Below are 26,771 nucleotides of genomic sequence, written 5' to 3'. Positions count from 1 at the left end.
AGACAGGAGCTCAGTCAGCAGCAGCGACAGGGAGAGGAAGAAAAGACACAATGATGCAAGTAGGATAATCAATGGGCACTGAATATTACTGTAGTGAGGGGAGAGTTACAGTGAGTAAGGGGTGAGATAGGCTCCCAGCACTCAGACCCATCCCCATGTGTGCCTCCCCAGTCATTCACCTCACCGCACGTCACTGGAACAAATGTGGTAATATACACAAGTCCCTTTAACAATGGAACGCTGAGGTAAAGTTTTCAAACCTCCTAAAGAGTGGAGAAGTGGGGAAGGTGCCCATAGCAACCAATCTGTGTCTTCTTATCATTTTATAGACTGTACTTGATGAATGCTAGCTACAGTAAAAGCTGATTGGTTTCTATGGGCAACATCTCTACTTGCACACTTCTCCACTTTTTAGAAAGTCTGATGCATTTCCCCATTGTCTCTTGCATTATTAAGAATTCTGTATAATGTTGTCTGTGTTACCTACAGCAGTTTTTTTTTGTTAGCAGTTTCAACCAAAATGTTATTGTGTTTTCTGCAGCCATTGGGAAATCTGCATCATCTCATTGCAGTTTTATATTAGATTTCTTTAACTATGGATTCAACAAAAAGGAAAGTGGATCGTCCATCAATGGGTACAGACCACAAATGGTTCTCCACCATTGATGGAACAGGGCCCCACAATATTTTTATAAATACTTTGTGCTGTGATTTTGGAGCCTAGCTCCACCCCCTGGTTCACCCACATAGCCCCATCCCTATGCTCTGATTGGCTCACAGCCCATTGAATTCCCCTGGGCTGGTTCCCCTGTGGATGGTTTTATACCATCGAGGATAACCACCAATGGTACCATCAATGGTGACCATTGATGGATAACCCAGAATGGCCATCCCTAGAAAAAAAAAAAGTATGACTTAGAGATTTATATTTATTTTGAAACCAAGTAATTGAATTTAAGAATCCTTTGGATTTGTGCAAAATATTAAGTTATACCTTAAGTTAACGGCAACTTTTTTGAGGTTTAATGATGTAAAAACAGAAAGGCACAGAGTATTTTCTCCCTTTAAAGTTCTTTTTTTGCAGTAACATAAAATACTAAATTCTCTCCAGGCAGGAGGTAATCATGTGTTAATTTAAATCAGGTAGTCGGCACTGGGTGGAAATTAGACAGACGATGGGATTTACTTATTTTTCATTAGCGCTTGGACTGTGATAAAGGAGAACAGAAAAGAGCTGCTTGACCTTTAAGTGCTTAAATTATTAAAGAGCAAATAGATTTGAGGTCTGGTTACTTGCTAATCTAATTTGTCTTGTGAAAAGATGAAAAGACATTTTGGGTTTAAAATATCTCTAGTCAACTTTCTTCCTAGAATGTATCTAGAGACAAATAGATAGCAAGGCTTTCATGCTGGGGTCAGGTTCAGGGTCACCTAAAAACACCTACTTACCTAAGTGGAAGAAAAAAAGAAATCGTGACTGGCGTGTCTTAACACTGTATACTGAATGTACATTTGTTATACTACTGCTTTGTTCTCTCTTCTCTTTTCCAATCATCCTTTTGTAATGCATCTATTTCCACTGACTACTTTTTATTAAAAAAAAATATATAACTTGTTCATTTATACGCTAATACAAAAAATACATGGCTAGATTTAAGATGAATTCCAATGTATACATAAAAATCAATGTCCTATGTTATCAATAATCAATGACACTGCCAGATTGTAGATATATGCAATCTATTCTTAGAATTATCTATATTATAAATAATTAATGAAACTACTTGGGCCAGATGTAATGCCGCCTGAGTTCAACGGCTCTGTGGGATGCCGGCCAAACTGCTGACATTTTTTAAAGGGGCAATCACTTACAAGGCATGGTTTTGCCTTGTACAGTATGTGATTGCCCCTTTAAAAAAAACGCCCCAGTTCGTCCGGCATGACGCACGGCCACCGAACTCGGCGGCATTACATCCGGCCCCTTGACTTTATTCTTAAGTTTCAGTATTTACTTTTGGCTCTTGACAAAGTGAGGGGTGCCTTATTGATGTAACAAATGGCACCATCCATCCTGTCACCATGGTCCGTGCGTTATTCTTTGTTTTATGGAACTGTTATTGCGTGGCAAACTTTTCCAAGTCAAAAAAAGCTACGTTAGGTAGTGTAGTTTGGTCCTTGCTCAGACTGATTTGCTTCTGGTCATGAATGCTGCTAAGGTGCATGTCTTTCGGTATGTTGGTGGAGAGAAATCCACTATACCAGTCATTGGATACAGTTGTGTGAAGACCTTTTATGCTGTGCACTTATTTATTGTACGCATTCATCCAGTCTGTGGATGAACTATTATAGATAAACAAGTAAAAAGCCTGTCAAAATGACGGACACCAGGGCTGTATTATATTAGGAATAGCGGTCGGAGGTTGTGTGTGTGTGTGTGTGTGTGTGTGTGTGTGTGTGTGTAGCGTTAACCTTTTATAAATATAGATGCTGTGTATCTGTAATGGGCAGGCTACAATGATGTTGCACTGTATACACCAGTACTGGCACGTGTAAGCTCACCAGTCACCGCAAAGCTTCCGTCCAGTCTGGAGGATATAGGGCACCTGTAGCCACCAGCAGCTGGCCGGAGGGGTCCTGTGCGGGGTGTGGGAGGGGTGAGCACAGTACTCTGCCCCTCCGTCGGCGCACAGTATATATAAAGTAACTGAGCCGCTTATCTGTCTCCTCCTCCTCACCAGCATCATCTGCAGCCCCCATTGCATCCGCTCTGAGCACTGTGGGACTGTCTGGTGGTTTGTGCATCAGTTTCCTGGTTACTGCTGCTACTTGTTGCTGAGTCCCGTTATGGCAATTAACCTGGGGTTACAGCACAGTATATGGAGGAGGGGGTGCAGAGGATGCGGTATATGGTGGGAGCAGTAGATGGAGGAGGGGGTGCCCTGTATATAGGAGGCACTATATGGAGGGGTATGGGGATGCATTGTGTATATAGGGACAGTATATGGTGGGGGGTGCAGAATGTGGTAGAGGATGAGGGTGCAGTGTATATAGGGGCAGTATATGATGGGGGTGCAATGTACATAGGGAGTGTGTGTGTCTGTGTCACATAGAGGTGACTATATTTAAACAATCTGCAGCCCTCTTTCCACTGTCCCTATCTTCCCCTACCACTCCACTCTCTCCCCAGTCCCTATTTAACCTGACCCCTACCCCTCTGTCTCCACCCCATGCCCTACCTGCCCCTACCCCCCTCTCTTCCAAGTCCCTATCTGCCCCTACCCCACTCTCCACTTCCCCAGTTCCTATCTGCCTCTACCACCACTCTCTCACCCCAACCCCATCTCTCCATATCCATCAAGTGTGAAACAGTCAGATCAGTATTATTATTAGCAGCCGCACGGTAGGAGGCTGTAACATCTTCCTGCAGTATTAATTTCACTTTGAGCTAGGGATGGACATCGTATCGCGATGGTTTGCAACCATTGATGGTTTTGTTGCGATGACAGTGTTTTTACCATTCGATGGCAGCATTCCGATGTTTGCTGCCATCGAATGGTAATCATTTGATGGTGTTCCGATGGTTCCGCCACTCCTACCCAACCGCGTAGCAAAGGGTTTGAGCATGCGCGTCCGTGCTGCAGAGATTCAAGCATGCACAAACGGGGGGGGGGGGAGGTTGGTTACGCATGTGTGAATCATACATATATATATTTTTCTATTGAATTCTTTTGATGCGATGTTCAGTTACCATCGCATCGAAAGATGCGATGGCGGAAGCCCAGCCATCATTTTATGGTGGGCTACCAATGCCCATCCCTACTTTGAGCTGTGTCAGCTTCCAGCACACAAAGGAATAATTTGGTCTGTGTGGCAGCCTCTAGTGGCCGGCAGCGTACATTACAGAAGTGAGGAGCAGAGTTGTCTTTCATAATATAGAATGCATCACACTGCTTCAGTGATATGTATCTTTACCATTTGTAGCCTATACAGTCTTAGTTTATGTGTCCCCCCCCCTTATTAACCTTTGCTTTTTTATATCCCTCTACAATTTTAGCATGTGTTCCAGATACAGTATGATTGGATAGCTGTTTTGTATTCATATTTTTGTTTTTCTGGAGAATAAAGTTGAGAAGGAATTTTCAGTGCACCTCATTTCCCAAATGTATAAGTGACTTGTTAACCATACATCCCAACTTTGATTCCTTTGGTGTATGGACACTAGCGCGGTGCAGCTATGTGCGTCCCGAAAAAGGGACGTGGCTACGGCAGAGTGGGCGTGGCCATGCACCAAGGACCCGTTTTCTGCCGGTTTGCGCTCCTCCTAGCACTGAATACATGCCGTGCGCGTGCGCACAGGGTATATTCAGAGATCACTCGCTGCTTTGCAGACCAGAGCAGCGGGTGATCAAACCCTCCCCCCAACTGCCCCCCTGCCCACTGGACATTGTGACCCGTGGAAGGGACAGCGGGACAGTGTCCGAATAGCGGGACTGCCCCGCTGAAATCGGGACTGTTTGGTTTAACATATAAAACGGTTTCCTCTTGAGCTTTAACTTGCATAGTAAAGTTTCGGGACCTCTGAAAGTTGCTGCAGAACCTAAAATGTCATTTTCTCAAACTCAATTTTACATTCTTAATGAAAGAACACCCAGGGGGGCTTGTAGCCTTACCATTTCCAGGAAAGCTGAACCCTGGACCCTGATGCATGGTACCATAATCTATAGCGTACATTCAGTTTATAGTTCATATGCATTACTCATTACAGCATGAAGCTAGATTTTACACAAAGAGATACTTTTTAAAGACACCATTTAGCCTTTAAAAAAAGCCCATATCCTTATTTCACGTAAGTATTATATCTGCGTGTCTTTTGGATAACACTCTCTTTAATAAGACCTGCCATTCTGGGATTACTGTTTATTACCTGAAGCTGAGGGTCTCAAATGTGGATATTAAACTGTCTGTTCTCTTCAGTAGAGCTTTATGAAGCTTAGGTCTATAGAAAAGTCGGACGCAGCCTGCAACTGCTATGCGCCCCTGTCCATATCAGTGCTGCTATCTAATAGATATCAGGCCGATATGTGCGGGCGATGTATGGAAGTCATCGCTGACTGTTTCGACACCTGCAGCTGTCAATTTCGACAGCTGCAGGTGGCGATGCCCATAGACCACAGCAGGGACACAACTGTCCCTGCCTATAGTGGGTTCCGGCTCCGGAGTGCACAAGGGATCTTGCGTGAGTAGCGAGATCCCGGGCATGCGCACTGGAGTCAGCCGGGAAGGAGACACAGTGCATCAGCACTAAGCTGATGCGCTGTGCGCTCAGGGGGGCATCGCCAGAGGGGGGAGCTTTTGCTCCCCCACTTCGGTAGACAGTGGGGGAGCAAAAGGGACAAGAAGATGTTTTTTCCTGCTTCGCCACGGTAGTGTGGCGCTATAATACATTTACCCCTAAGAGAGAAGGGGACCTGCGTGCAGCCTACGTTGCGGGCCCCCTCCTCTCTGGCAGCAAGTAGACTCTGGCATAATGTAGACCCTGGAGTCAACTGCGCATGCTCAGGTCTCCGGGAACATGGCGACTGCGCCTTGTGCCCGGGGACATCTCCAGTGCACATGCGCAAATCACTAAGAATTGGCCATGGCTATGTGTATGCCATAATCCTCAGAGGCGGTAGCCAGAGCCTTTCACTTAATGCTGCACTCAGCCAAAGTTATTGACCCCTTATTGTTCTTCGGACAGTATGGCTTGCAGTGAATTTTTGCTATACATACTCACTACTAAGCCCCTATAAAGGAATCTAGCTTTGTGGTTTACAGATCCACACAAGGCCAGATTTAGGGCCACATGGGCCTCTGGCTATAATGACAAGCAGATGAGCCGTGTCCAATGTGGTGTTGGTGTGGGCAGAACCATGTGGGCGTGTACATATTTAAAAACAGAAAAATTGCATCATTTTGTACGGAAACTAAAAAAACACAAATTTTGTATTATGACTTTCCTGATTGTGTGGTAAGCTGGGCTGCTTTTTTTTTTCTTTTTCTTTTTTGCCATCATAATAATGGGCCTACTTTATGTAGTCCCATCTCCCCATTGTTAACCTTGCATTGAAAGTTAAATGCAGGTAGGATGTGATTTTTCACCTCAGTAGGATGATCATGTGACTTGCTCACACTGTAGACAGCCTTTGTGATGTCACTTGGGTTTAGTAGATAAGTCACTGCTTTGTAGATAACAGTCAGTTACCAACTGTGTCTGCTGATATGACATCTCTCAATGCAAGGTATGCTTAAATATCTGAAAATAATGTTAGATGAAGATAGATAGATAGATAGATAGATAGATAGATAGATAGATAGATAGATAGATAGATAGCAATGGCTATATGCAGGTAAGATGTGATTTATAACCTCAATAGGCTGATCATGTGACTTGCTATAGAACTGTCCGTTATCTGGTAATACAGATGTGTACTTATACACTGCGTGTTCAGTCGCTCCAAATAGTCCATCTCGGTCTGCCAGGTCCCAACTGACTCAGCCGCGCGGAACCTTCTTTTTCGCTCAGAATGTGTAACTTTTCTACACAAATAAAACAACTGGAAGTGACAAAACCACTTTGCTAAATTGCACTGAACCATTTGATGTGTGATATTTGTATATCTATGTACGAATGAGTTTCAATCTGTATATAAAGTGCTACGATGCAGTGGCTGCAGCTTTTTCTCACGCCAAGTTCCGTTGTGCTTCATTGGTGACTTTGTATATGTTTAGAACAAATTCCTTTTCAGTTCAAGTCCAGCCCAGTGTCTGTAATTCACTTTGTGCTTGCGATGCAAATAAGATGCAAGCTTTAAAGCAAAATATGGTACACTACACCTCTGGCAGCAGCTCATGCAGGTATCTTGCATCGTAATGCGTATTGAGGCTAGATGTCATACCCTCCAACATTTTACACATAAAAATTGGTACAAATAAGAAAAAGGGGCGTGGTCACGGGTAAAGGGTGATGTTAAATCAGCACTTTATTACATGTTAAAAAAAGTGATATATTTTTCATGTTTATCGTGGGCTCCGGGGTTATGGGAAGTGTACTGAAGGAAGGTCTTTGTCCCTGAAATATTTACCATCATCTCCTGCATTATAGTCTCATATCCTGTGTTTCAACACAATATACAGTAGTTGTTTAATACTTCAGTTTGATTGTTTGCTGCCTTTTGTTAAGTTTTTATTTATGCATGCATACTGGGCGTCATTAAGGTGTGGGTGCACCCCCGCCCATCGTTGCAAAGTACCGATTTTCGTTACTTTGCGCATGCACCCAGTGGGCCTGATTCAGATGTGGTTGGAGTTGCTATCACTGCTGCTTTCCATGGAATTTACAGTATGTTAATGCAGCAGCGGGCGTCTATTACAAGCAGATGCTTCCTGCTGCAGTAGTGAACCAACCTGCATCCTAGGGCACATTATCGGATCTCTTACTCACCACTGAGTGACTTGCAGCTGTCGCAGAGTCCAGGAAATCTCTGTGCAACCACGGAAACCCTGGCTTCTGCCCTCCACCTAAGTGGTGGCAACACACCTCTGTTTTCACAAACAGAGGTTGTCGCCACCCCCTCCCTGCCCCCTTTGCTAAAGGTCAAGTCAGTTAATGCTAATACAGGTTGAGTATCCCATATCCAAATATTCCGAAATACGGAATATTCCGAAATACGGACTTTTTTGAGTGAGAGTGAGATAGTGAAACCTTTGTTTTTTGATGGCTCAATGTACACAAACTTTGTTTAATACACAAAGTTATTAAACATATTGTATTAAATTACCTTTAGGCTGTGTGTATAAGGTGTATATGAAACATAAATGAATTGTGTGAATGTAGACACACTTTGTTTAATGCACAAAGTTATAAAAATATTGGCTAAAATGACCTTCAGGCTGTGTGTATAAGGTGTATATGTAACATAAATGCATTCTGTGCTTAGATTTAGGTCCCATCACCATGATATCTCATTATGGTATGCAATTATTCCAAAATACGGAAAAATCCCATATCCAAAATACCTCTGGTCCCAAGCATTTTGGATAAGGGAGACTCAACCTGTAGATCATATCTATCTGCAGCCTTTGTAAAGGCCTTCATGAACATACTGGGATTTTGTTTCTCTGCTGGTGCTTCAGAATCTTGTTTATATTGCATGGTTATCAACTTGATCCTTCATGATTCTACATTCTCCAACCTATCAATTTGGCTTTGTCCTTAAGCTGGTGTCCTTAAGCATGCCTTTTGGTCATTCATGCATGTGATCGCAAAAAGATGTGTGTTCTTGCTTAGTCCGCACTCATCTAGGAAACCTCCACCTCTGTCTAATTCCTGCCATCATCGTGGCAATGATTGCACTTTCGAATGCCACCATCTTTGTCACAGTGCACCTAGAAATACTGCTCTCTTCCAAAAAATATAACTATAAGTTTAAACTGTATCCTTAGAGGTGGTGGAAAAAGCAAACCTTTTTGCGGGTACATACAGCTGTCTCAGTTAGCAGAGGAAGCCACCATCCCTTTTATGTGTGCCTCTTAAGGACCCCATACACTAGAACGATTGGTCTAGAGGCTGAAGTCGGGACGATTTTCCTTGAACTCTCCCGGGAGCTTCCCGGGAGTGGTTCCATACGATTCCAAATGATTTGGTACATTTTGCATGCGATATATCGTATACGATCCCAGCCATCCCTGCGGGAACCGACATATCACGAGTACAGCACTAGCGTTCTGGAGGATCTGATCCGACGCTCACAGGGCCGTGCATCGGATCGGATACACAGCCAAAATGCCCAATTTCACCCAATAGATCAGCCCGAATGCCCGAATTGGGCTGAAATTGGGCATTATCATTCTAGTGTATGGGACCCTTTACACTTATTTATCTAATTTGCATAATTTCATTGAACAAACTGTCATTTTTACATGTGATTGCAAAATTAATTGCATTCTTGCCTAATCCGCTCTCATCCAAGGAACCTCCTCAATCCGCCTAATTCCTGCCAGCGACAGTGTTAATGTTGGCAATTATGTATTAGAAAATATATAATAATAATTTGCCAAAAGAAGGCAAGTCATGCACAGAACATTTCTACTCTACTTTTAGGCTACAGTGGGTATTTCTACAGATTGTCACTCTGTATTGCTTTCATTAAGCTAGAGAAGGCTAAGTTGGCTCACTCCATCATCAGTTGTTTTATTGGTCTTTTGTTATCCTATAAGTATACAGCTTCTTCCCATGTGCCTGAAATGGGAATGTTCTTCTTGTCTGGGGAGAATAATTTCTCTCTTAATACTGAATTTTGTGACCTGATTAAATGTTCATTTGAAACATATATTACATGATTTAATGCATTTCCCAACCAGCCTTTTCAATTTATATTTATTTTATTCCTGTTTGAGCACCTGAGATAATTACTTTCCCCCCTGTTCGAGTACCTGGGATAATTACTTTTCACCTGAAATAGTTTCCAGGAGACATACTGCATGTGTAATGTTATTTTAGGGCGCTACCAAAGTTTGATTTCAATTTCCTAGTCTTTTAAATAGAACCTTCAAAATTTATGTTTGTCATTTGTTTTGTTCTGTATTTTTCTCCATGAGACAAAAACTTGACTTCGGTAATGGTTTGCATATAAAAATTTGAGAATATTTTCCTCACAATGAAAACATGAATAGGTGCAGGGGATTAAAAAATGCATTGTACACTGTTGTATTCAAAGTACAAAAAATGGCTAAAGCAGTAATACAACAATAAGCACTTGTTACTGTCCACAAACTGTAAATAGTGTATACATTGTTTTCTGTGTTGTTCTATATTACTACTATTAATATTGTTAATAAACCACGCAACAGCATCCACATACCTCCCAACATGACCCTCTCCAGGAGGGACACAATGCTCTGCTTCTGGACTTTTCTCTTAATCTTTGATTGCCGACACCTGTGTTGAACCGGTTAATGGATAAGAAAGGTGTTTCAGCACAGGTGATGGCAATCATACATTAAGAGGGAAGTCCAGGAGCAGAGCAATCTGTCCCTCCTGGAGAGGGTCATGTTGGGAGGTATGCATCCATAAGAATGCAAACTCTCATTAGCAGGGTCTTCAAAGCATATGTTTTCATGTCTGCCTTTATGTTGTCTACCTTATATGTCCCTGTTTCTCTAGCATCCATAAGGGATATTGGGGGAGTCTAGAACGATGGGGCATAGACGGAGTCCAAAGGAGCCGGTGCACTGTAAATTTCTTCACTGGGTGTGCTGGCTCCTCCCCTCTATGCCCCCTCCCACAGGCAATTTAGAAAAAAGTGCCCCCAGGAGAGGATGCACATCTCTGCAGCTCCAGAGAGTTTTCCTCAATTTCTGTTAAACTTTTATTATTTTCGTATGCTGTTTGGGCAACAGCATACCTGCACCGTGGGGGTTGTGTGGGGGGGGGGGGGGGCGGTCACCAGCCTTTCGAGGTGCAGAGCCACTTCCCTGCTGCAGGACCGCCGTTCTGAGAGGTTGTTCAGCGGGGTACTGCACCTTGGCTGTCACAATCGCAGCACGCCACACACCCCTCACACTAGCCTGAAGGTGACGTCTGTGGTGAGTACAAACCGGGGGCCCCGCTAGGGGGGTCCCCCGAAACAAAGTGCGGTTGATCACGGGTGCAGCATACGGGACCCTCCTCTAGGGGTCCCGCTAGAGCCCCCCCCCCCCGGTGTAGACTGGCTCATATCAGCTTGAACTAGCACTTGTGCTACGTTTTTAAGCCACACAGGAGACTTTGCCAATATAAAAATCATTATAGCTCCGGCGCCATTGGAGGGGGCCGAGCTAACTCAGAGTGGGACCAGAGGCGTTTTGGCGCCTTTCTCTGCTTAATGCAGCCACGGACAGCACACACACACAGCACTTCCTCCTGCCTCACATGACACGCTTGAAATCTGGTACAGGGTGTAGCAAAGGGGGAGAGCTGCTATTATACACGGTCTGTGTCCTCTCCAGGACAGAATTTACTAGTATTTGCAGTGTTATAGATAGCTGTCAGCCTCCTGAGGCCGTGCAGCTAGGGGTGTGCTGGTGTCTCTCTCTCTCTCTCTCTCTCTCTCTCTGTCTCCTCTCACATACAGTAAGCGCAGACTTGCAAAGTGTTAATGTCTGTGTGAATGTGTATGTCATTGTGCTTACTGTGAAACATGGGTAAACACAATCTGTGCAGTGTATGCCACACCAGATTCTCATTGTCATCTGATTCTGTTTCTTGTGAACAATGCAGCCAATCAGTGAAGGGGCTTGGGGAGAGAGTCCAGAGCCCCACTGGCTAGGGTTTCTTAAAACTATGATGTCTGATATGTCATCCCAGCTCACTGCTAATTTACAGAAAACTCAGCTACTACAGCAAGCTGTTGCAGACTTAGCTGCTAGGGCAGATGTTACACAGCCCCCCCTCTCTCATGCAGGTGCACAAAAGCGTGGTCTACCTGCTCTGCTCTCTGATACAGATGAGGATATACAGGAGGATGGGGAGGACATAGATCCCAATAGTGGGGATTCAGATTCTGCTCAGGGTATTGAACCCCTAATTTTGGCTATACGGGACATGTTAAAGCTCCCTCTAGAGGACGCTGCGTCACAGCAGTCATTTTTCTTCACACAAAACAAGCCTAATGTCACTTTTCCTGATTCTGCAGAGTTAGATGACCTATTCATGTTAGCCTGGAAAAATCAAGACAAAAAATTCCAAGTGTCAAAAAAGTTGAAGGCAGGAAGTTTTGTGAGGACCCCCCTCGGGGTTGATGTATCAGTCTTGCGACTGTCTAAAAAGGCGGTGATGCCTGCCCTGGGCTCCTTTACCATAGAGGATCGTGGGGACCGGAAAATAGAGACTACACTAAAATCTATTTACATGGCAGCAGGTGTATTGCAAAGGCCGGTCATAGCTGGATGCTGGATGACCCATGCTATTCATATGTGGGCTACACAGATTCAGGAGGGCCTCTCCGGGGCTATGCCCTTGGTCACTATGGTGACTCTCCTCAAGCACACTCAGGACACTACACGCGTCCTGTGTGACTCGCTCAAGGAGATGGGAAATATTAATGCTAGGACTTCTGCCATGGCAGTGTCAGCGCGCAGAGCTTTGTGGTTGCATCATTGGATTGCGGATGCAGAATCAAAGCGCAGTGTGGAATCCCTCCCCTTTTTGGGGGAATGGCTCTTTGGGGTTGAGTTGCATGCGTGGATTTCCAAAGTAACGGCTGGAAAATACACGTTTCTCCCCTCTGGTGCCCCGCCGTCGAGACGCTCCTACACGTGGCAATCTGTGCAGAGCTTTCGGTCTAACAGATTTCGATCTAAGGCCAGAGGTGCCTCAAATGCAACAAGAAGCACCAGAGGTAAGTCAAGAACCTGCAAGCACCAGCACTCAGGACCAGACCACCAGTTCTGCTGCCACTAAGACCTCAGCATGACGGTGCCCACCCACCCCAAGGGGATTTCGATGTGGGAGCTCAACTGTGTCACTTCAGCCGCGTCTGGGATTTCATTTCTCAGGGCTACAAGCTGGAGTTCGATGGTGCTCCTCCCCAACGATTTTTCAAATCAAGGTTACCAGCTTTGGAGGATATGCTGGTTACGTTGCGGCCATCCAAAAGTTGGTCCAGTCCCACGTCATTGTTCCAGTACCAATACCACAATGAGGCAAGGGTTATTACTCCAACCTGTTTGTGGTACCGAAACTGGACGGTTCGGTAAGGCTCATTTTGAATCTCAAGTCCTTGAACCCTTACCTGAAGGTTTTCAAGTTCAAAATAGAATCCTTGTGAGCAGTGATTGTGGGCCTGGAGCAACAGGAATTCATGGTCTGCCTGGATATCAAAGACACTTGGCCGATTTGGCCACCTCACCAAGCGTACCTGAGGTTTGCCGTGCTGGACGATCATTACCAGTTCCAGGCCCTGCCCTTCGGCCTGTCCACAGCTCCGTGGGTTTTCATGAAGGTGATGGCAGAAATGATGTTCCAACTCCAGGTCCAGGGGGTCAATGTGGTCCCCTACCTGGACGAACTTCTGATAAAAGCAAGATCCAGGGAGCTTTTATTGCTCCATATTGACCGCACTATCCATCTTCTGTTACACCATGGGTGGATACTCAATTTACAGAAGTCCCACCTGGAGCCAACTCAGCGGCTCTTCTTCCTGGGATGTTGCTGGATACTGTGGTACAGAAGGTGTTCCTACCAGAGGACAAGGCGAGAACACTTCAGGAGATGGTCCGCCTGGTGCTCCGACCTACTCGAGTGTCCATCCATCTTTGCATACAATTGCTGGGAAAGATGGTCACCTCATACGAGGCGATTCAATATGGGAGATTCCATGCCAGAACTTTTCAATTGGATCTCCTGAGCAAGTGGTCCGGCTCACATCTTCAGATGCACTGGCTAATCCGGCTGTCACTTCAGGCCAGGATTTCCCTCCTGTGGCGGTTACAGTCCTCCAATCTCCTGGAAGGCCGGAGTTTCGGGATTTAGTATTGGACCCTCCTCACGATGGATACGAGTCTGAGAGGATGGGGAACAGTCTCCCAAAGGGCGCCGTTCCAGTGCAGGTGGTCAGCCCATGAAAGCCTCCTTCCGTTCAACATTCTGGAACTTTGGGTGATCTACAATGCACTGCTTCAGGCCTCTCCTCTGCTCAAGGATCACGCGATCCAAGTACAGTCGGACAACGCCACAGCAGTGGTGTATATCAATCGATAAGGAGGTACAAAAAGCAGAGCCTGCATGTGAGAGGTGTCAAAGATACTCCTCTGGGCGGAAAGAAATGCAAGAGCCATGGCAGCAATCTTCATTCCGGGTGTGATAACTGGGGAGCAGACTTCCTAAGTCGTCACGATCTCCACCCTGGGGAGTGGGGACTCCACCATCAGGTGTTCCAGCAGATCATCCACCGGTGGGGCTGGCCACAAATAGACATGATGGCTTCTCGACTCAACAAGAAGCTTCACTGGTATTGCTCACGAACCAGGGACCCTCAGGCAAGGGCAGTGGATGCACTGACGCCGCCTTGGCCTTACCGGCTGGTCTACCTGTTTCCTCCGATTCCGTTGCTCCCAAGGGTGCTCAAGCAAATCAGGAATCAAGAAGTCCAGGCAATTGGAAGCAGTCCATTGCTCGTTGGCTTAGACTTACTATCCAACAGGCCTATGTGTCGGCAGCCTTACCTGTTCCTAAGTCTCTGAAGGCCCACTCTACAAGATTGGTGGACTCTTCCTGGGCGGCTGCCTGTGGAATCTTGGCCTTGCAACTGTGCCGAGCTGCTACCTGGTTAGGGAAGAACATGTTTGTTAAGTTCTACAAGTTTGATACCCTGGCCAAAGAGGATACCCAGTTTGGGCAGGCGGTGCTGCAGAAGTCTCTGCACGTTCCCGCCCATTCTGGAAGCTTTGGGATGTCCCCATCATACTAGATTCCCCCAATATCCCTTATGGATGCTAAAGAAAATAGGATTTTAATTACCTACTGGTAAATCCTTTTCTTCTAGTCCATATGGGATATTGGCCCTCATTCCGAGTTGTTCGCTCGCAAGCTGCTTTTAGCAGCTTTACACACGCTAAACCGCCGCCTACTGGGAGTGAATCTTAGCTTCTTAAAATTGCGAACGAAAGATTCTCAAAATTGCGATTACACACCTCTTAGCAGTTTCTGAGTAGCTTCAAACTTACTCGGCAACTGCGATCAGTTCAGTGCTTGTCGTTCCTGGTTTGACGTCACAAACACACCCAGCGTTCGCCCAGACACTCCTCCGTTTCTCCAGCCACTCCCGCGTTTTTCCCAGAAACGGTAGCGTTTTTTCGCACACACCCATAAAACGGCCAGTTTCCGCCCAGAAACACCCACTTCCTGTCAATCACATTACGATCACCAGAACGAAGAAAAAACCGTGAGTAAAATTCCTAACTGCATAGTAAATTTACTTGGCGCAGTCGCAGTGCGGACATTGCGCATGCGCACTAAGCGGAAAATCGCTGCGATGCAAAAAAAATTACCGAGCGAACAACTCAGAATGACCCCCATTGGGCGCCCGCCTCAGTGCGTTAACTTTTCTGCAGGTTCTCTTTTATGTGTTTACCTGTTCAGCTGTTGCTGTTGTTGTTACCAGCCGTTGCTGGTTGTTATATGTTAGTGGTGTGCTGGTCTATAAATCTCACCACTCCTTGTTTTCATGTTCCTTTTCTCATATATGTCCTTTCTCCTTCGGTCACTGTTTTACATATAACTGCATGTATCAGGGGGCATATAGGGGAGGAGCCAGCACACCCAGTGAAGAAATTTAAAGTGCACCGGCTCCTTTTGACTCCGTCTATACCCCATCATACTAGATTCCCCCAATATCCCTTATGGACTACGAGAAAAGGATTTACCGGTAGGTAATTAAAATCCTATTTTTAGTCATATGCTCCCTGTTTTCCCCACTGTTCTGCGCTGCAGCACCTTCAAATTTACAGAGAACCAATATACATGGTTGAATCACATTATTATGACCACCAGCTAATAGCCAGGTTATCATCGTGTGCAGCACGGACAGCAGATAGACGGACTGGTAGTAACTCAATAAGGTGCTGGTAGGTTGGCACAGGTACATTTTGACGGTGAGCTGCTCCATTGTAGTGCGCCGGTCTGCCCCCACGCACCTTCGTAGCCGACTTTCACCTTCCACATCAATGGCACGTGGTGCTCCACAGTTTCCACATTGGTTATTCGCAATGGTGCCTTCTGTCCAGTGAAGATACACCTTTACACCAGCAGCACGCGCTGTTTAAGAAATACTACCACCCTTGTCCCAAAAGCAACTTGGATAAATTGCCCCTTTTACCCATGACAGCAATGAGGGAAATGTGTGCAGATGGCCTATTGTACACCTTATACCCACCAAGCCATCGTACGGCATATGACGTACTTCATGGGCTACGCGTTGCCGACATCAAATGTAGGAGGTGGTCATAATAATGTGACTGGACCATGTATCTTAGAGAAGCCTGGTCATGAGCTTCGCAATAATATCACCTTGCAGTTTATTTTTGACCTTCGTAACTTACTGTAGTAAAGTTAGTGGTGGAATTAAGTTTCTTATGTAGTGAACATAATATACATTTTAGGCATTCAACTGCTAAAAAATGGACAGCTGCAACTTAATATAATATAGCCACAACATGGATGGAGTTATAGCAGCTGGAGTGGTCAGTATACCAAAAATAAAATTCAATCCTGTACATTACATTGTGTAATCAAGATATAAACATGTGATACAGTAGTTGTGTGATGGCTCATGGCAGGTTTTCACCCTGTATTGTACAGTCCCTGTCAATGTAGTATTGTGAAAGAAGCAATATCATTTTCTTATTTACATATAGGGGCTTCGGAATGGGGGGGCAAGGGGGCAGCTCGCTCCCCCTAAAATACGAGAGAGGCGCCATCCGCATCCACCCGGACCCGCAGCCGCCGCAAGGCAGCTTCAGCGCTGCCCGCGACACATATAGAGGGCGCTCTAGACGCGATCCCTACTGTTTAACCAACTACAGCACTCACTGATCACAGTGATCAGTAATGCTGCAGACGCGGCTCTTCCTTTGGTTAGTCTTCAGTGCATATGTAATGAGGGTCGGGGCGTCATGACGCCACGCCGCTCATTACAATATGCGGAAATTGTGCTGGGGCAGGACGCCACGTTCGAGTGGAGAAAGTGCAGTTTGAACGCGCTTGCCGCCAGCGCCATCATATCCCGGGGGCCTCTTATTTAGGTATGCTGCATGTTGCTCATAAACTTCTTTGCTCCACACTACAATCTAATTAATTTTATCCAGCCAGGCTGCTGCAGCAGCATGAGTTCGATTCCTCACCTCCTCTCTCTCCCCCATGTGCCTCTCCCCCCGTGTGCCTCTCACCTCCTTTCTCCCCCCATGTGCCTCTCTACTGCCTCTCCACCTGTGTGCCTCTCACCTGCTCTCTCCCCCCATGTGCCTCTCACCTGCTCTCTCCCTGCCCCTCCCCCCCATGTGCCTCTCACCTGCTTTCTCCCTGTCTCTCCCCCGTGTGCCTCTCACCTCCTCTCTCCCGCCATGTGCCTCTTTACTGCCTCTCCATCCATGTGCCTCTCACCTGCTCTCTCCCTGCTTCTCACCTGCTCTCTCCCCCCGTGTACCTTTCACCTGCTCTATCTCTGCCTCTCCCTCCGTGTGCCTTTCACCTGCTCTCTCCCTCCGTGTGCCTCTCACCTGCTCTCTCCCTGCTTCTCACCTGCTCTCTCCCCCCGTGTGCCTTTCACCTGCTCTCTCCCTGCCTCTCCCTCCGTGTGCCTTTCACCTGCTCTCTCCCTGCCTCTCCCTCTGTGTGCCTTTCACCTGCTTTCTCCCTCCGTGTGCCTCTCACCTGCTCTCTCTCCCAGCCTCTCCGCCGTGTGCCTCTCACCTCCTCTCTCCCCCCATGTGCCTCTTTACTGCCTCTTCACCCATGTGCCTCTCACCTGCTCTCTCCCCCATGTGCCTTTCACCTACTCTCTCCCTGCTTCTCACCTGCTCTCTCCCCCGTGTGCCTCTCACCTGCTCTCTCCCTGCTCTCTCCCCCCGTGTGCCTCTCACCTGCTCTCTCCCCCCGTGTGCCTCTCACCTGCTCTCTCCCTGCCTCTCCCTCCGTGTGCCTCTCACCTGCTCTCTCTCCCAGCCTCTCCGCCGTGTGCCTCTCACCTCCTCTCTCCCCCCATGTGCCTCTTTACTGCCTCTCCACCCATGTGCCTCTCACCTGCTCTCTCTCCCCCGTGTGCCTCTCCCCTGCTTCTCATCTGCTCTCTCCCCCGTGTGCCCCTCACCTGCTCTCTCCCCCTGTGTGCCTCTCACCTGCTCTCTCCCTGTCTCTCCCCCCATGTGCCCCTCACCTGCTCTCTCCCTGTCTCTCCCCCCGTGTGCCTCTCACCTGCTCTCTCCCCCTGTAGGGGAGCCAAACAGAGATTTTATCTTGCCGCCCCCCAACCAAAAAACGTTCTGACGCCCCTGTTTACATTTAAATAGTAGTGTGATTGCCCCATACAGTAAAGCGGTTATAAGGATATAAAGTTTCCGCTCATAAACCAATGTTGTTTTTTTTAAATTACCATGCATTGGTATACGTGGAAATAATACTGATGTTCCCCTCGAACCAGCACTGTATAATGGAGGTCATTCCGAGTAGATCGCTCGCTAGCAGTTTTTAGCAGCCGTGCAAACGCATTGTCGCCACCCACCGGGGAGTGTATTTTCGCTTTGCAGAAGTGCGAATGCCTGTGCAGCAGAGCGCCTTTAAAAACATTTTGTGCAAAACAAGACCAGCCCTGGACTTGCTCTTCGTGTGCCTTGATTCTAACGTTGAAGGGTTGGCTTTTGACGTCACACACCCGCCCAGCGTTCGCCCAGCCACGCCTGCTTTTTCCCTGGCACGCCTGCGTTTTTCCAAACACTCCCTGAAAACGGTCAGTTGACACCCAGATGTCAATCTTCCTGCGTTGTGCTGTGTGACTGAAAGCTTCGCTAGAACCTGAGCAAAACCACAAAGAACTTTGTACCCGTACGTCACGCGTGCGCATTGCGCTGCATACGCATGCGCAGAAATGCCAATTTTTAGCCTGATCGCTGCACTGCGAACAACGGCAGCTAGCAATCAACTCGGAATGACCCCCAATATACTGTGACTCTGACAGTCACTATTATCTATGTTTTGACCGGCTGAACTATTATTGTATATTGTACTGTAGTAGCTGAGGCAGTGTATCGTAAAGAGTAAAGTAGACTAAGAGGATTTGGCTTTTGTCTATCTACTACCTCTTTCACACAGAAAGTCAAATTATCGGGTGAAGAAGTTCTACCCGGTAATCAACACGGGTCCTTTTTCTGTGTGACAGGGTCAACCTGGGTTGACATTCCCGGGACTTTGATCCAGGAATTTACCAGAGTCGGAGACCTGGGAATTACAAACCGGGTTGACCCTTTGACACAGACGAAATACCCGTATTGATCCGCAAATTACCGGGTAGAAATTCTTGACCCGGTAATTTGCTTGTCTGTGTGGATGGTGGTTCAGGCAAGGACCAGTAAAACTACCTGGCCGGGTAAAAGCCAGGATTTTCAGACATTTCTCTCTGAAAGGGGTATTAGTGACAGCAAATCAGGTATCCCCAATTAAAAAAAAAAAATCACAATTATTTATGATGTATTACGTATTGAACAATTAAAATGTAATTAATATATATGCATAACTATCATTAATGTGTTTAAAATTGCAGTCTAGTCCAGTGGTTCCCAAACTGTGTGCCTAGGCAGCCTGGAGTGCCACAAGGCTCTTGCAGGGGTGCCTCAGGTTGGTGGTCCAGGACCCCATCAAAATATTTAAGGTCAAAGGGGTAGATGTATGATCCTCCGTTATGGGGGAGAAGTGATATCAATGCACGTTATGTGCACTGATACCGCTTCTCTCCCATGTATTACTGCAGTAATACGTGGGAGAGATGTATTAATGCGGTGTTGTGTGCTGAATGACAGGGGCGTTATTGGTGCTGCTATTAAGATAACACGCTGATGTGCAGGTCAATGTGAGAGCTGCAGGTGTCGTTGCCTAATTCACAGCCACTGTCTGTGGCTGCTGCTGACAAGGGAGATCTCATGACCGTAGCGAATGCCCAGCGCCTGCCCAGTGAGCAGGCTGGGAGGGAAGACACAACGCATCAGTGCTAGGTTGATGTACAGTGCGGCACCGATTGGCGGAGGCGAGAATATTTACTCCCCTTCTCCAGCAGCAGAGAGGTTAGTACAACTTGGCGCTACTGCTTCCTGCTTTCACTCGGTAAAGAGGCAAAGCAGGAAGAGCTATAGCTGCCCGATCCATGCTGCTATAGTACATATGCCTCAAAGTGACAGGCAAAACCAGTGCTGCTTTCTGCCAATCATAAAACATGTTGACAATCAGAAGCATAACTCTTCAGTTTTATTTTCCAAATTTATCAATAAAAAACTTTTATCCTATGGGTGCCATGTAAAAAATGCTGTTACTCTAGAGAGTCGTGATTGCTCCTCACCTCTATGGGTGGAATTCAAGTGTTTTGCATGCCGGCAGCCACTAGATTGTGCCCGATGTTGCTTCGTTTGGGTGTGCACAGCCACCGGCGCTGACATTACTGTTATGTTGTTCCGTTATTTTGACGTGCTGGTAACTATACTGTATATATGCACAACAGCAAATTGTTTATGAGAAATCTATTCATTTAAAAAGGAAAAGTGGGTCATAATAATTACCAACTGATAAAGTTTAAGACCCTCTGCTCTTTATAAAATCAAGAATCCCATCTGTTACAAACCAGCTAATGTGTGTGGTGGTCAACTTACAGTATATTTAGCAAAATAATATAAAATGTATCACTATCACGTTGACTTTCAGTATTTTAGAATGAACAACATTGAATAGATACAGTACGCTGTCATGATCAGTTTAATCAATTTAAAACTTATTTTACAGTATATAGGGGGTAATTCCAAGTTGATCGCAGCAGGAAATTTTTTAGCAGTTGGGCAAAACCATGTGCACTGCAGGGGAGGCAGATATAACATGTGCAGAGAGAGTTAGATTTGGGTGGGTTATTTTATTTCTGTGCAGGGTAAATACTGGCTGCTTTATTTTTACACTGCAAATTAGATTGCAGATTGAACACACCACACCCAACTCTAACTCTCTCTGCACATGTTATATCTGTCTCCCCTGCAGTGCACATGGTTTTGCCCAATTGCTAACAGAATTCCTGCTGCGATCAACTTGGAATTACCCCCATAGAGTGAGCCATTTTAGAATGTGCACTTTTGTTTATACCTATTCATGTACTAAAACTATTATTAATGCAGAAAGTGTATGTGTATTATTGCTAAAACCACAACTTCTGTTAAGGGCTGTTGAATGATATTTGATACAGATGGACCCGTAGATCACAACTGTCTGTAATTGATGTTCCATTTTTTTTAAGCATTTATTTATTACATTTAGCAACTGTAAAATATGTGCCATACTTCCTTATGGGGCCAAACTAAACAAAACAACTCAAGAAAATATTCTCTATTAGTTTTAGGTACCCAGGATATTTAATTAAAGGACAATAAGTCTAATTAATTAGTTTCTAGGTAAAAATAAGGGTACTGTGTTGGAGAAACCAGGATACCGGATGCCCTAACTATGCGGTTCTGTATTGGTTTGATGTTTATTGTATATGGTTGTGCCTTGTCTGTGGCAGTCAACTTTTAGAGCTTTACTTGACTCATGTCCACGGCAAAGGGAGCGCCATGGGAGTTTTGAGACATCAACAGTAAGAAATACGTTTTCTGGTCACTTCTAAATTTATTAAAACTTGGAGTGATAAAGTGGAGAGTAAAATACTGACCAGTCAGCTTCTAAAGGGGACATTCATGAACGCATTGAGAGAGATAAAAGGGGCAGATGTATTAAGCCTGGAGAAGTGATAAAGCAGAGATAATCGGAAGGTGATAACTCACCAGCCCGTCAGTTCCTAACTGCCAACACATATTGGAGCTGATTGGCTGGTGCGTTATCACTTTGCACTTATCACTGCTTTGTCACTTCTCCAGGCTTATTACATCTGCCCCAAAGTACTGACCACCCAGCGTCTAACTGGCATGCTACAGGTTGTGTGTGAAAGATGACAGTTAAGAGCTAGTTGATCGGTACTTTATTTCTCTCCAAGCTTTGATAAATCTCCCCCTTGATGAACTACAAATAGACTTCTAGTTTTAATGCAGTTGAGCTTGACATTACAATGGTTGGGCAATGTGTCACTAACTATAGGGTCTGCACTTTCTGTTGTTTTAATGTCTTTCATGATAAGCATATAGCATAATTGCTTCTGTTACAAAGTTCTCTTGTGAACATTTTTCTTAATTTATCTTTCCAGTGTTTACCAGATTATTGTTGAAGAACAGAAATCTCGTGGGTCCAGAAAGACAGTAGAAATGTTAAAGTGTTACCCAGTTCCCATACATTTCCACAACGCATCATTGCTGAACTCTCAGTACTACTTTGCTGCAGAACTTCCACCCAACCTCTTGTCCTCAGTCCTGGTCTTCACAGTTGGTGACAACAAGACGTATAATGGTTACTGGAATGCTCCACTCCTACCACAGAAAAGCTACAATATCTACTACCAAGCTGCAAGCAGAGCCAATAGGGTAAGGCTGGTAGTGTGTGTGTGTGTGTGTGTGTGTGTGTGTGTGTGTGTGTGTGTGTGTGTGTGTGTGTGTGTGTGTGTGTGTGTGATTTCAGGTGTTCTTGAGTCATAATGGTATGCTAATCAGGTGTCAAGACCAAGAAATTAATAGACTGTTATGCCTATTCACTGGTGGAGGGCTCTATGTTTCCCTGGGCCTTAGGGTCAGGCTGCAGGAAGTAGGGAGTAGGGGAGTGGGGTGGCATACTAACCTTGTCCTTGTCAGGATTTTAAAAATTGGGACGCCCGCGTCGGTATTGTGATCGCCAGCATCCCATCTGCCGGTCACACATACCAAACCCACATGTCCTGATACATTCACACCATCCCACCATCAACACTTACACATGGTTCTCTTGCATGCATTATTGTTGTTGCTGCCAAGATACCACTCAGTATTGCCCATTTAGAGATCCTACCACTCTGACTCATACATACGCTCACAGGATGTGTACAGATGTGTTCTCATACACCTAGTATTTATACAACTTGCGGCATGAGACGCACAGGGCGACTGACATGCTCCGAGAAGTGTAGTGCTCTGTGTTTTTATTTACACTTGTCAGCGGTAAACCACTCAGCGTACTGCAGATGCTGGGCTGCAAATTTAACTACACAGGAATTCGTTTTAAACATGTACAAGTAGCAGATGAAGAACAACTTAGCATAAGAAAAATCAATGGCTGCTCACATATGAGCTTGGGAACAAACAGCCAATTGTCATTTGCATCCCATACCGTACATTATCAGATATTCATTTCCATCAGCCAACTGGTTGTTGGAAAGATAATCTTTAGATGTGTGGCCAGCTATACAGTGCATGTTTTCCAGGTCGCCTCACAGAATCACAAATGAAATAATTGCTACCACCTGTGGATATTGTAAAATGTGTCACGTCAGTAACACATTTGCCTGTGCACAAGTTTGGTGTGTGGTAAATATGCACTATAGCTTGCCCTGAGGACTAGAGTTGGCAGCACTGATTTAGGTGGATCAGATGTGCCCTGGGTGGACTGGGATTGCAGCCTACTATCCTGGAATGTTGCCATCTATAATCCTGTGTATCTACACTTGTACTTTTGTAAAGACGGGCTATCTGAGTTGAACATGACACTTTGCAGTTAGATTACATGTGATAGAGTTAAATCTAACCTGTCCTCAGACTGTTTTATATTGCCAGTGTACATGGTTCTAGCTCTAAGGATTTTTATGAGCTCTGGCTGTTTCCTGACAGCCTGGAAATGTTTCTGACAGTTCCCATATTACTAGCAACACAGAATTCCGAAACACTATTGATTCTGTCTTACTTATGTTTCCTGACTGCACCACATTGTATTTCTCTACATAGGGAAGGAAATCTTCTTTAAAGGTTGTATAGAGGGGACCATATTAACAATGACACTTGATTTATACTTGAATTTGAACAAAGAATATACCCTAATATGGATGCAGATTTCCCATGGTAACAATCTTTATTAAGATCCCCAGTTACCTGTCCACAGTGGAGGCAGCGTTAGCGTCTAGTCACTAGGAACTGTTGGCACATGCCTTTGTCAGGTCCTGGTTCATAGAGAATGGTGCATTGTTTTTAATTTTGCCTTTTACTCCGTATGATATTGCTGTCCTCTCAACACATCAGGGGAATGGTTTCACAGGTGTACTGCCTGGGACCCGCTCTCTAGGTCGACAAGACTTAGGTCGACACTGTCTAGGTCAACCACTATTGGTCGACAGTAAGTAGGTCAACATGGTTTCTATGTCAACAGGGACTCTAGGTCGACATGCACTAGGTCGACGTGACAAAAGGTCGACATGAGTTTTTCACACAAAAAATATTTTTTTAACTTTTTCATACTTTACAATCTATGTGGACTACAATTGGGAATGGTAACCTGTGTCGAGCGCAGCAGTAGCGGAGCGAGGCACCTTGCCTGAAGCATTGCGTGGCATGTGAGGGGACACAGTGCACTAAATGGGGTTCCCGGTCACTCTACGAAGAAAACTAGACTAAAACAATTTAAAAAACTCATGTAAACCTTTTTCGTGTCGACCTAGTACATGTCGACCTAGAGTCCCTGTCGACCTAGAAACCATGTCGACCTACTTACTGTCGACCAATAGTGGTTGACCTAGACACTGTCGACCTAATTCTATTCTATCTAACATACCACACCCGTACTGCCTCAGCCAAACCCTTCAGCTGCCCCTGTCACATGACTTCCTTCAGTGTGCAGTGCTGACATAGGTCTGAATGATCAATCTACTGCATAATGCCTGTTTAATATTATTATTAAATATTGCACTATAATACATAGCTATAGTATCTGAGACCAAACAGGTAACTCTTTAGTAAGTATTGCTGAGTATTTTGATTTTAAAGCAATACTGAATATATTCTCATCTTCAAACAAAAAAAAGTGCTCTGTTTATCTGTTTCACTGCAGGAAACCAAAATTGACTGCGTGCGGATAGCCACAAAAGGTATGTTCCCTTATACAGTCCTACTAGATATAGTGCATGTTTACAACAATAACAGAAGGTTGCACAATGTTTATAAGTATACAAAAAGTATGAATTTTTCCAGGTTTAGGAATATGAACATTTACCTGCCTGCACCAGCACATTACTCATACTGAAAGTGGCTACTATAGATGTTTCTATATAATACACTGCCCTACCCATTAAATCCAGGTGGCATATTACCATGATTACTGTGCTTAATATGATACATAATGGCATATATAACTATACATAATGGCATATATAACTACATATTAATTAATTTATTGAAGCATATTTAAATTAAGCAAATCTTAACACTCCATTAGCAGAGCGTCTTCCCCAGACTAGAATTGGGAGTTTGTTATGTGGAAGTGGAACTATAATCATTTGGGTAAAAAAATAACTAAAACCTAAACAGAACTGTAGTGCAATATTACAATAAGCAAAACATCACCTGGGAATGTCACCAGGAAATCCCAAAGCTCAGGCACACAAGCCTTTGTTTTTAAACCATATAGGTAAAAAAAATCATGACATGTTTTTCTATTCACTCTGCATTATTTGTATTCTATATTATACTTACGATATAAATAAACTACAGAAATGAAGAGAAAATACCAAATATACCAACAATACCAAAAATTGTATCTCTGAATACTTTTGAGTTTTTCAGTCAAACTATAGGAAGCAGACAGAATACTTAAAACAAAAAAATACCCAAACAAAATATGCAACAAAAAAAAATAACAACGTACCTTTACATAATTTTTTATTGCACTTCTTAGGAAATAACTTCAAATCTAACAATACGGCAGTTAGAATGGCACTACTGTATACAGTATACCCTGCAAGTATCAGGTCACTGTAGATAGAGGGGATGCAGTCTATTTACCTCCAATCAAAATCCCGACGGTCGAAATCCCGACAGCAATTGACCGACGGTCAAAATCCCGACAAGGTCAAAATCCCGACAAGGTCAAAATCCCGACATGGACACAATACCGACATTTAAAATACCGACAAGGTCAAAATACAGACATGTAAAATGCCGACAGGTCAAAATGCCGACATGAGTTTTTCATGATTTTTTTATTGAAACCGACTTTACCATCCCAGTGGACCTGGAGGGGGAATACAATAGTGTGCCGAGCGCAGCGAGGCACCGTGCCCCGAAGCCGCGAGCCATGTGAGGGGACGCGGTACACTTATATGGTGTCCATGTCGACATACACACACAAAAACAATGAAATATGCATGTCGGTATTTTGACCTGTCGGCATTTTAAATGTCGGTATTTGAAATGTCGGTATTTTGTCCTTGTCGGGATTTGGACCTTGTCGGGATTTTGACCGTCGGTCAATTGCTGTCGGGATTTTGATTGGAGGTATTTCATACCGATCCCAGATAGAGGTGTACTGCTTGTAAGAAATAGGAATATTGTGAAGCTAGAAAAGATAGCTACCATTACCCCTTTTACCAAAATAAATTCCTATTTATCGAGAGAGTCTTGATTAAATTAAGTGTCAGATAAGCTTAACATTTGTTTACAAAAAGTATGTATATATTGCTTTGGCAATATCAGCCAATGTGTTCCATCCTGGTGCAAAAACAGTGGTGACTTTCAGACTTCCTCATCAGTTCTAGCCTCTGTTGTCCATTGTTATCAGCAGTTAGCACTATACATATGGGAACAAGCACACGATAAAGAATTTATTTCTTCAAACTATTTTTATTGAATATAAATGGTATACAAAGCACAATAACATATAGAGAAAGGTAGGATATAATTCCGGGACAGATAGCATTACAATAAATGGTGTCAAAGAGAAACACTCAGATAAGGAAGATAATACCTTTAGTATCATGTGTGTCGTTCCAAACAATTATCTAACAATAAGATAAAATGCTTGGAAGCTTACAATCAATAGGAAAATGGAAGTTTGATACAAGAGGTTTAATGAC

At 44.7% G+C, this 26,771-nt stretch overlaps 1 protein-coding gene across 14 annotated transcripts in view; it reads left to right on the top strand.

Annotated features, from left to right (window-relative positions):
- Positions 1-26,771, top strand: part of PTPRM (protein tyrosine phosphatase receptor type M) — a 1,209,695-nt gene that overhangs the window by 735,293 nt on the left and 447,631 nt on the right. For all 14 annotated transcript variants that reach the window (XM_063923506.1, XM_063923503.1, XM_063923501.1 and 11 more), the window contains exons 12-13: positions 21,996-22,269; positions 24,752-24,788. In XM_063923506.1, coding sequence (XP_063779576.1) covers positions 21,996-22,269; positions 24,752-24,788 — 311 coding nt within the window. The remainder of the gene's footprint in view (positions 1-21,995; positions 22,270-24,751; positions 24,789-26,771) is intronic.

Source organism: Pseudophryne corroboree, chromosome 5, assembly GCF_028390025.1.
Source record: "Pseudophryne corroboree isolate aPseCor3 chromosome 5, aPseCor3.hap2, whole genome shotgun sequence".
In the NCBI taxonomy this organism is placed as follows: Eukaryota; Metazoa; Chordata; class Amphibia; order Anura; family Myobatrachidae; genus Pseudophryne; species Pseudophryne corroboree.
The sequence above is the reverse complement of the archived record's forward strand: the minus strand, read 5'-3'. Positions and strand labels throughout refer to the sequence as shown.